General features: G+C 41.1%; 1 protein-coding gene across 3 annotated transcripts in view; it reads right to left on the bottom strand.

Moving 5' to 3' along the window:
- Positions 1–1,225: 1,225 nt before the first annotated feature.
- LOC120720657 (polycomb group RING finger protein 3) overlaps positions 1,226–11,599 on the bottom strand; it is a 74,353-nt gene continuing 63,979 nt past the window's right edge. For all 3 annotated transcript variants that reach the window (XM_040010417.1, XM_040010418.1, XM_040010419.1), the window contains 3 exons: positions 11,369–11,506; positions 8,119–8,199; positions 1,226–6,905 (listed from right to left, as the gene is read on the bottom strand). In XM_040010417.1, coding sequence (XP_039866351.1) covers positions 6,858–6,905; positions 8,119–8,199; positions 11,369–11,506 — 267 coding nt within the window. In that variant the 3' untranslated portion in view covers positions 1,226–6,857. The remainder of the gene's footprint in view (positions 6,906–8,118; positions 8,200–11,368; positions 11,507–11,599) is intronic.

Here is an 11,599-nt window from a genome sequence, read left to right as displayed (position 1 = left end):
AGCATGGATGTGAAAATCCTGAACTAAAGTACAAAGACAAAAGTTCTTGCTCTTATTTTGAATAAGAAGTTGGGGGTGGTCTTCTACTCTCCCTGAGAGAGGTCTCTATATTTTTTTTAATCTCTAGTTGGCAGAAGGACTAAATAACATGCAGCCACGAACACTGAGCAACGTTCACCTTCATTTAACATTGTGGCATCCTATCACGGTACCATGCTGGAATTCACTGCGCTCTAGAGAATAACCAATTCTGGAAGTGACCTGATTTCAGTGATTTAGAGGAGTGAGTAAATGCTTTTGGCCATATAATGTAGTGTTACACAGTTACCCGTTCCACCACATCCATTTGAGTGCAGTAAACTCGATGGCCTTAAGGGGCCCAAAGTGTGCTAAGAAAATATCCCCACACCATGAATGACAGCCTGAACTGTTGATACAAAGCAGGATGGTTGTTTACATTTTGACTCTACTTCCTGAATATTGCAGTAAAAATCGAGACTCGTCAAACCCGGCGGCATTTTTTGAATCTTCTGCTGTGTAATCTTGAAGAATTTACAGAAAGCCCGAACATTAAACTGCCTCCATTTACTGGTGAGTTCGAAAGCATAAATTAGGAATTCAGTGAAGGAGATATCTGGATGTTCACTTTGAAAAGTCACTTGATGTTTTAATATTGTTACATTTTGTTGTATTTGTAACATTTGAGATGTTTTGGGTCGCTGCCGTTTTGATCAGGTCTCGCTTGTTAAAGTCATCTCAATGGACTTCCTGGTAACATAACAATAGTACAAATATGCGGCGTCTTCTGCTGCTGCATGTTCACAGATGCCTTGGTTACATTTAACTAATCCTTCCCTTCAGCTTGAAACATCCTCCTCTGACCTCTAACATCAACAAGGTCTGATTTTCTTTTTCAGGCCATCCTCTGGATATGGCAGACAGGCTGGTCTGCTGCGATTTTCCTGCAGAAGCATCCCTAAGGTTTACAAAACCACTTAAAATATCTACAAGCCTAAATGCATAGCGCTCTTGCCAAGTGACTGGCTGATTAGATGTGTTTGCAGGCAGCTGAAGAGGAGCACCTTACAAAGTGGCAGGTGAGTACAGATTGATCTAATGGCCTGTGTATTCTAATGTGCATTTAAAATTTTTGTCTACATTAAATAAACAAAATCGATGGCAGCTTTCCAAATCCAAAGAAATCCAATCAACACGGCACCAGAAGCACTTTTAAAGGCATTTATTGATGAAATACACACTTAGGTTTTGACAAAAGCTTCTGTAGTTTTGTATGAAAGAAATTCCAGCCCCAAAACTCCTTGAATTAAATGACAGTGGAGATCAACTCATTACATGTGCAATAAATAACAATAATACAAAAGGAGGCAAGGAAAAGGACACCAGAATAAGAGTCTGTGTTAATCTGAAAGCAAACCAAAACCCAAAAAGAAAAAAGAAAAAACAGTCTGGGGTATTTGTGACAAGAAGAGACTAAAGTAAAATCCAGTCGTTTGAATTTTGGGTGCATTAGTGTATGTTCTGAGATTCCCTGGTCACCCTCAGGACCAGAAGGCATTTAGTGACCTGAGGACCTGACTGGAAAAAGAAAAATCATTTCAAAATTTAAAAAAAAAAAAAAAAGGCTGGAACCATCTGGGAACTGTATATTGCACCTTTTCCTTGCCAGTACAATAACCACATTGCCACATTCATACCTTTTTTTTTTTTAAATAAACTTGACCTAATGAATATGACCCATGTGTTTTGTCACACACTGCGAAGACGACACTTTATTTAATACAAAAGAGGGGGAATGAGTCATAATTTAAGCCATTTTTCCTGTACGAGTCTGCTCAGTTTCACAAAGAAAAGGGGGAAAAAACTGCAAAATTATGAGCAAGAGCATAAATGTCAAACACTTAAAAGCTACTGCGGAGGTCACTTTTTCAGCATAAATAAATATTTATACAAAACTGGACAGATCAGGCGATAACATCAGGGGAATGTCATTGTGAGATTTAGTAGATGACGACTGATTCGTTCTGAATTGCTAAAGCCGATAGTTTGGAGTTGTTCGCAACTGCTGCGCCTTTGCACATGAGACTTTGTTGCCCTGATCGGCAGTGAACAATCACCCGAAGCGGCAAAACAATCCATAATTTAAGCAGACATTTGCTCTTCAAGCTGAACCACCTGTGGCAGCGTGACGCTGTGTGCTCGAGGGCTGCCGGCTCAAATGCTCTGAAGAGACACCCCAGCCAAACGAAATCTATATTTTTTGGACCGTTTCAGTTCACGTGGCTCATGTGGTTCATACGAGTGAGGTCTCAGTCTCTGCTGCACACAAAGCCAGCCTGTGAGATTGCTGCGCCTTGCAGAGAACTCAAACGAGGGAGAAAGAGAGCTGGGTAACAAAGAAAGCTACCAGACTCCCAGAGTGGACGCTTATTACAGCAGAGTAAACACAGGAGAGCCATTTGAAGTTGCCAGAAACAATTCTGCTGCCAACAAGCCTGAAATGAAAGCTGAAATGAATGCGGCTGCCGCTGAGGAGGAAAGTTTCCGAGCTCAGAAAACTGTTCAAAGCGGCCTGAATAAACTGTTTACTCGTCTTCCCGTCATGGCGGTGGAGCAAACTCGCTCTGCTCAGACTCGACGGTCCACGTGAAGCGGCTAAACTTTGGCCGGGCTTCACCGAGATCCCAGCAGGAGCTAACAAACAGGCTGACAGGAGATCAGGGTCAAAGCAGAGATGAGCCAGAGACATTTCAGAGCAGATAGCAACACCATCTGCAGGCCTCCTGGAAGCCTCTCATCCTGCCTGTCAGCATAGCAGCACTGATGTCTCGATGTTAGTCCTAATAAAAAGGCGAACGCTGATCTGTTCTGGCCCAGCATCATCTACACACGGGTGGCGAGAAGGTCGAACCTCCTGAGAGAAACGTGTAGACGAAAACACAACCAGCTGTACACGACTTTAAATTCATGGATGTTCTAGTCTTTCAGAGCCAATTATCTGTTAGAAATTGGAGTGAGACTCAATCGAACTCGGAGGCGCAAACATCTCACCAGTGAAGCCTGTAATAAGTGCGAGTTTCTCTTTGAGGCACGAAATTGCAGCAGGTGCACCCAATTTCTCACCACTTTTATTTGTCACAGCATCAGCCCCGTCACAGTCTATGACTTATTTAAAACTCCCTCTGTTTCACTTCCAAAGCGAGCCTAGACAAGTAGGGAAACCCAATCTGAAAGTAGGGAGGGGATCGAGCGTCTTCTTTATCAGACGCCCAAGGACTGGAGCACGTACGGCGGCAGGAGAGCGAGAGCTTCGCGACACAGATCCTTTTTGTCTCTGAAGTTTGAAGCGAGTAGTTGTTAGCACCATAGAGAGCACCAGCAGCAGAGACGCAGCCTGACCGTCACTGCGGCGAAGACCTCGCCCTTTCCATCAGGTCACAGGGCTTTTAGGACAAAACAAGCACGAGAGGGTAAACAATTCTAATTTTGACTTAAAAGCTGCGCACCATTGTCATATTCAAGAATTTTGCTCTTTGTGTGACAGAAAACGCCTTGGAGTTGTTCTATTTGGGCTCATTAAATTTTATTTTTAGTTTTCATCGACACACAAATGCAACAGATCCAGAAGGTAAACTACTCAAGGCTTTAGAGAGGATTCAGAGTGAAACATTTGGACAGACTTGATCGTGCCGAACGATGACCAGGATGAGAGCGCTAACGATCAAAGCAGGGAAAAAGTGAACGTTTGAAGGCGGATGTGAAACACAGGGGCGTTTCCGGAGCAGTGTCCTGCATTATATCTTTTCAGTTTGTAGTCGTGAGTACAGTAGCACCTTGTCAAGTGTTTTACAGCTCAATCGCTGAATTACAGTAAAGAGATTTAATCAGTGACAACCAAACACGACGAGAACTCCAAACGAGTTGTGACAGCCGAACGGCAGAAAACACGATTACGATCTAGGACTGCAAACCAGAGGACTTAAAACACAGATCTCAGTGTCAGTGATAGCTCCGGGAAGCGTACTCGACACTCGTCCGAGTACTACGAAATAATCAGTATAAGCCTTTAAAACACCAAGTCTGCACTTACAAAGACATAATATCACACAGATATTACATTACGTTTGCAGGGATTAGTACAAACACAACACTCTTCCACGAGCTGAGAACATGGCCAGGCTCATTGTTTTTGGTTTTTAATCACTTTCTATGCATGAAAATTTATTGTAGCAAGAGTCCGACCAAGTAAAAAAAATTAAGAAGAACAAAGAGGAGGAGAAGTAATACCCGGAGAGGTATTTCTGGACAGGCCAATTCAAATTTCACCTTTTTAAAATAATAATAATAAAATAAAATACTGATTTACATAAAAACCATAAACAATGAGCACCCTACAAAAGGTAGCTGAATTAAGGTCCTTGAAACATAAAGGTTAGCACATGAATGAAGCATGCAGAAGGAGTTTTGGTAGAGCTGGTTTTGTACAGACCTGTAGGCTATAATGCATTTAATACACACGTCATAGGTCCTAACGAGTCCCTACACATTGCTTTGTCGGCCAATTTCAAATCACTCCGCCAGACTTTTGAGATCTGAAGATGCATAGGAACCCCGCACATGAGCGTACAGACAGACGGCTTGTTGTGGGGCGATACAACGCAAAAGCTGAACTGCCGTTTTTAATTACTGATAAGAGAAGTCAGTGAGGTAAGACTACTTGAGGTCTGACACGCTGCTCAGGGATCCAGTTGTGGTCAAAGACAGTTCGGTTCAGGATTTTTAGGGTTAAGACATTTTGCTTTTGACAGAACATCAGTTTTCTGCGTCACAAAGTTGAGAACAGCATGCTCCCGCATGAGGAACAATCCTCCTCAAGGTCAGAAACACACATCTATAAGCACCAAATGACCAAACAGCAGTCATTTCATTATCAAAATGTTCAAAAAAAACCTCAGCCTCCTCGCTGAGAAACCTGAATTTGCACGATATTTCTTTCAAAAAGACTCATAAAATCGTCTTGTTAAGTCAACAATATTGAACACTGGCTACTCTGCAAAAAAGGAAGAAGAAAAAAAGGAAAATCCAAGTTTTATACTGATTTTCTTTTGTTTTGTGTGTGATTACAAGCCTAAAAATATTCACTTATCTTTCAGAAATGCTGTCGTATTGATGCGTTTAAAGACTTTGCACCTTTGCTCTCCAGCTGGCAGTGAGAACTAACCAAAGTATAACCCAGAAATGGAAAATAGCGACATCGCTAACCTGCACTCATGTTTGCAGAACTGGCACATCTGTGACGTTTGAATCCATCTGAAGAGACGAGCTTGAAGTTTATAATAAATGTCACTTCCCTTCCATGTTCACCATAAAAAAGAAACTAGGATAAGACCGTCTCTGAGGCTGTTAAGATGAGGGAGTTGTCTGTATCTCTACATTTCTACCTTGCAGCTTCGGTAGCTCTGCAGTAAAAATGGAGCTGAAGGAAATGTCTGGAAGGATGGAGGGTGCCAAAAAACATCTACAGCTAGCAGCTCAAACCAAAAGCTGTAAACATGTGGGTGGTATGGGCATACACCTGCCTGGTGCTGCTGCCACTGAAAGACTGCAGAAACACAGGGACGGATATTAAAAGACTGCACGGTGGGTACCGAAAACAATGTTTAAAAAATGAAACATCTTCCAGGCATCTACGGACATGAGTGTTTTGTGTAATGTTAAAATGTGTTAATATAACTAAAATTAACAATAAATGTGTTCCACTGAAGGAAGGTGAGATGGGAAGGATGAGGTTGGGGTGAAGCTTTCTCCTCATCGGCCCCCTAAAAGTTCATCTATCGGGGCAAAGGAACACATTTAGACCCCACATACACATAAATGGCAGAGGATTTGATATAGCTGTTTTGTGTCTTTCTCAGACAACATAAAAATGCATTTATATAATTTGATACTGATAGTGAGTCTGTCTTTAAAAATCCTAATTTATCACCTCTGGACATTTATTGCCCAACATATAGATAGCACTTCTGGGATCCACTCTCTTTTAACAGTCTAAAGTCTCTCTTCAATCTCTTTCTCTCTCTGTAATGACATTTTATGTACAATATTGGTATATAGAACATAAATAACTACACAAAAAATTAACCTATTCACAATTGACAATTGAGAACCGAATAGCAAATTAGACAAAGCCAACAGAATGAAATTTAAACCAAAGAAAAAAAAAAAAAGAAGGGAAATCAGAGACTTGATAAACAGCTTAAATTTGATGCCTGTTATATAAATTTTTCCATATACTTTCTGTGCTCCCAAGACGTGTCGAGTGCGGTGTGAAAAGAACAAAACACCTTTTTATATTAAAAAAAAATAATCCTGTCCTCCGCTCAGTCATCATCTCAGGAGGATGAAGTCTGCATGGAGCTGGAAAAGACGGTCACACGATTCCCGACATCTTGTTTGCGTGTAAACAGAGCACCAGTAGTGTCTTGGTTCCGTGTGTCTCTTCTGTACAAAAGTATAAATATATGCTTTTTCTCCATATTTTTTTTTTTTCGTTCACATATGTAGGATGTAGCAGACCAGGGAAAAAAATGGTTGTTTTAGTTTCTAAAAACACACGCCAGTGTTGCAGTGTCTGTGCTGGAGAGGCGGCCAGTTTGTGTCAGTTTGTCCCACTTTCCCTCCCCGTTAGATGGACGTTTGCTGGCTTGTGTTGACTTTTACCGTCGGGCGTTTGCTTGGTGTTGGTTGATCGTCTTTGCATAAATTAAAAAGGTTTCGGCACAGTCCGCGGCCACTGGGCCAGAAAGAAAAATAAAAAACAACCACTGTGTCCGTTGTAGCTACAGCAGATCCATCTTGGGTCTGTAATGGAGCAGGAGGGGGGATTTCTGCAAGGAACAAGCAAAACACAAGCTCGAGCAAAAGGCCTTAAACCATTCACAATTAGCTTATTAACTGCACTGAAGCATGGATTGGCTTAGAAAATATGATGCTGATGTTTAAGTGCTATAGTTTAGGTTCTTCTACGAGAAATAACAGATTTATGACAGACTAAATAGGTTTCCACCTACAGCAGAGACCTAGTTGTACATTAACTGTTACAGGTGGAGATGTGATGTATCAACACATGTCTGTGTTTACGCCACTGTTAACTGGAACACAAGTCCTTGAATTTGGGGAAGTCGCTTTAAGAACATAATTTGTCCTCATTTTCAAGAAGCCAGATGTTACACTCGATTAATTAAAAGAAGTCTTGAGTACAAAAAGGTGAACTTATTACTTCATTATTTTTAATTTTAAACCAGTTTTTGACAGATTTTTACAGTCTGTGTGTTTTTGTTTTTATCATAGGTGATCTAATAAACTTACGTACTCTATAACTTCCAAAGAAGCTTGAAAAGCAATTGGGAAGACGTCCTTCTAGGAAGTTTTTTGTGACCTACGCTGCACAACTGAAATTTCACTGGGTACTCATAAAGGCAGGTATATGGTATAGACTCTAGACGAGAAGATTACATCAGCCAGAGAAACCAAAGGACTGCTTCACTGCTGCAGCAAACACTGTAGATATGTTGGCCAAACTCTGTGTTCAAATTCAGTTTTTCTTACAAATCTAAGCACCATCTGTGTAACTGCTATTATTGTAGGGTCTACCTTACAGTATAAAGCGCCTTGAGGTGACTGCTGTTGTAGTTTGGTGCTATATAAGTAAAACTGAATTTAATTAAATATGATATGCAGAAGGAATAACAGCAGCTAACAAGCAGCTTTGATAACTAGCTTTATCTAATGAGATGCTAACTGTTACTCATGTCGCTTGTGCTAGTTAACCAAATGGAGCTATGGCATGTGGTGAAAGCATGCTTGCCTGATGGCTGCTCAGTAAAAATATAACCTGGAAATGCATCAGACTATTGGAGTTTACTTCTGGGGAAAAGTCGCCAATATTAACTGATTATATCAATACATGAACAGTCTGTAGTCAGCTGATTAGTTTTCAGTTGATAAGTGTCCACATAGCAAAAACATTTCAGTGAAATCAATTCAACTGGATATTACTGGTAATACCAGTCTCAAACTCACAACTCATTTGTCTTTTACCTTAAATCTCCATCTTGTAACAACAACAAATTTCAAAGTGTGGTCCTTCCCCAAGATTTCCTCGTTGCATAAAATGTCCAGCTGAGAAAAGAAGCACAGAAACAAATTACTGAACGATATCTGACCCGATTTGTGCAAGAGTAGTTAGAGTAGTTAACAACATGATGTTAATATGAGCGGCGTATGCTGGAGGTCTCTGCTGGTTAGTGCGAGGACAAAGTGGAACTCTACTATTTTCCCCTCTTTCTTTCTATTCTAACATCAGTGTTTCCTGGAGATGTAGCTGGGTGGGTGGATGGGTGAGTGGGGGGCTCATTTTGACATCGAGTGGCCCCTAGCACCCGCACAGAGAATCCAAAAGTTCGATACTGAACACGATGCCGGCTCGCCAAATCTACCGCTCCCCCGTGAAGCCGGCATTGATATTCTTCTGAGCAGCTCCTCGCATCTGCATCTGCCAATCAATACTGAGAGGCACACAGGGAGGGAGAGAAAGTGAAGGCCGGGGAGGGACACTGCCACAGCGCCACCTGCTGGCTCTCAGAGAGAGCACATTTTAAGGCTGGGAGGAGTTGAAACTGTCCAGGTCTGATTGGAGGATGCAATTCAGGGGAAGAATTTCATTCTCAGGTTTCAGGTTTTCTGTCCGACAAAACAAAACCATAAATCTGAAATTGAATTGTACAGCTGAGATGCTTTTTACCCTTAAACCCTGAAGAAACTTATTAAATCATCATTATCTAAACAGAGATGCTCACAATGAAAATCAGAAAAATGAGATGCTGAATGAAAAAAAAAAAAAAAAAGCAATCTAAGAAGGAAACCAGAGTCTGGCACACCAAAACCAATCAAAGCATAACTGTGATCTTCTGAATTTTGTTCTATGAGATTTTAAACTAAATGAATCATTTGTAGTGATGCTGGGAAACTTGTCCATTCATTTGCCACTTAAAGGGCTGAATTGTTGTAATTCCTTATGAGGTTGCTCTAAAAGCTTCCTGACAAGCGAGGTTTCCCTGAAATGTCACAGAGAGTATTAACAGGAACGAGTAAGAGAGTCATCCCGTCCATATTAGTTTCTCTTCATTGCCTTCCTGTTAAAACCACAATTTAATTTAAAATTCTTGAATAATCAGGTCCCATCATAACTTAAAGACCCCCAGTAGAGCACTCATCCCTCTCAGAGCCCCTGGCTTGTGTTTCCCGGAGCTCCTTAAAGTAGAGCGGGAGGCAGAGCCTTCATCTTTCAGGCTCCCGTGTTCCTGTGGAACCAGTTTCCCACGTTGGATTTGGGACTTTTAAAATTAAGTTTGGCTTTTCACAAAGCTTATAGTTACAGCATGGATCAGTGATTGATTGCTGCCCGGGCCTAAGCCTGGCTGGACGTCTCTTCCTGTTTAAAGGGAGTTCTTCGTCTCCACAGCTGTTAAGTGCTTGGTCCATTTTCTGTTATTAAATTTACAGTTCAAAGCATTCTGAGGCGACTGCTGTTGTGAACTAGTTTCCACAGCTATAGAACTGAGTGTGTAAAAAGAAAAAAAAAAAAGGATTTTTTAAACATGCATCTCCTATATGTGAAACTTTAAGATTGGAAGATTAGCTTTTTCCAAGATATAGTCTTTTAAATGCCAAAAATGTGCTTATTCTTGTAGCACATTTATAATGCTTAATAATAAGAACAACATCTTTATTGTCTTTATATGGTCACCAAAGAAGACCTAAGAAAATCTATTTGATTCCAGGAATCGATCCCTGATTTTCCTCCATTTTGGGCATTCCTTTTATCCTCGTTTCATCCGACGGAAACACTTCCTGCAGAGACATTCAGATGGCTGACGTGGCCACAACGATGGGTTTACAAACATGATCAATGAGTAACTGGTGTACTGCTCCCCGACAATGCTCTGCGCTCGGCTCTGCATTGAAAGCAGAAATCGTTTCAAACAACATCTTTTGATAGTCAGTAGATAGGACAACAATGGCTGGCTGGGAGAGCATCCGCCTCGCCAAAGCTGTGTTATGGAGGCCGACGATATGATGGAGCCTTCCCACTCATCTCTGTGACAGCCAGTTTAAAAAAAAAAAAAAAAAAAAAAAAAAAAAAAAGACACGGAGAAAACAGAAAAATAGACGACAAGGAGGCGACTGATGATTCAATCGAAAAATCCATCTGTCAAATTATCGCCTACTCCCCTCCACCCTCCCATCCCCCGCTGCTTATAACAGGGTGGTAACGATAATTAATAGAAAAATTAGATCTCATATGGGCTTGTTTCCTGCTAAATATAACAAACACAAAAGGCATTGTATGAGTCAGTACAGAAGAATTACAATAAAGTGACCTTTTATGCAATTTCTTGCAATTAACTAAAACTTTCTGATACGCACGGGCCAGCTGGTGCTCCGAAAACTTAAAACAAGCGCCAAGAATTAAGAGATTTGTTCCAATTTGCTACAAATCCATTTCTGGAAAAAGAAACACAATGTTTTTGTAAGAACAGGAATTAAAATGACTAAAAGCAGTAATCCGCAATCTCAATGTTTAATCACAAACTACTATAGGAATTATTGTAAAACTTCCTGGAGGGAAAGCCTGTAAGTGTCATGGTCGTGGGGTTTTGTGGAGTTTTTCAGGTTTGGATTTATAATGTTTGAAATGATGGTGTCAGGGTGCGGGTCACGCCTCTAGCTGCTGGTCAGGTTGTGATTCTCAGCTTCTAGCAGCTTTTTAGCTTTAACCCACTACTGATTCTGAACAATGTCAAAGATATTCCTAATATGACTGGGCCCAGAAGCCCCACCCACTTGCTGTTCAAACTTTCTGTTTACAAGGGGCAACTAATGACAATATAGTTGGTTTAAAGGGAGGGGGAGTAGCAAAAACAGCTCCTTTCAGACCGAGAATGGCCTTAAGGGTCTCACTGAGGCTCAGCATCAGATAAAATGAGGATTAATTTAAACTCCAAGAACAAACATATGAAGCCATTTCTGTTCCTTTGTAATTAAGGCTAGTAGAAAGCTTCAAATGTACAGGTTAAGTCTAGCTTTGAGCAATAAAAGGATCAGAGTGATGCAGACTCTCAAGGTTATCAACATGGAGATAACAAGCGCTGAGGGGGGAAGTGTTTCCTCTTGAACCGCTTCCTTTACAGCTTTAATTTTACACTAAAACTACATTTAGTTCGTGACAGACTCATTTCCCTGTCATCATTGTGTTTCCTGGACTGGTGGAGCGTGATATTATCTGTACCTCATTAAATGATGTCAGGTTAAGCTTTTTGGCAATGAACTTCTTGAGGTGGAGGACCGTGGCTTGTGCTGAACAGCGGATCCACTTGCGCTTCAGACCGCGAAGCTTGCTGCTGTTGCACTCCAAGCAGATGCTGACCTGTTAGGAGACAGAAGATGAGGATTTAAATCCTACGTCCACTGAAGTGTGGTTACATGATCTTATCATTTTATAAGGCCATTAAGAACTGTT

This window comes from Simochromis diagramma, unplaced genomic scaffold (assembly GCF_900408965.1).
Source record: "Simochromis diagramma unplaced genomic scaffold, fSimDia1.1 OVJJ01000585.1, whole genome shotgun sequence".
NCBI classification, from domain to species: domain Eukaryota; kingdom Metazoa; phylum Chordata; class Actinopteri; order Cichliformes; family Cichlidae; genus Simochromis; species Simochromis diagramma.
The sequence above is the reverse complement of the archived record's forward strand: the minus strand, read 5'-3'. Positions and strand labels throughout refer to the sequence as shown.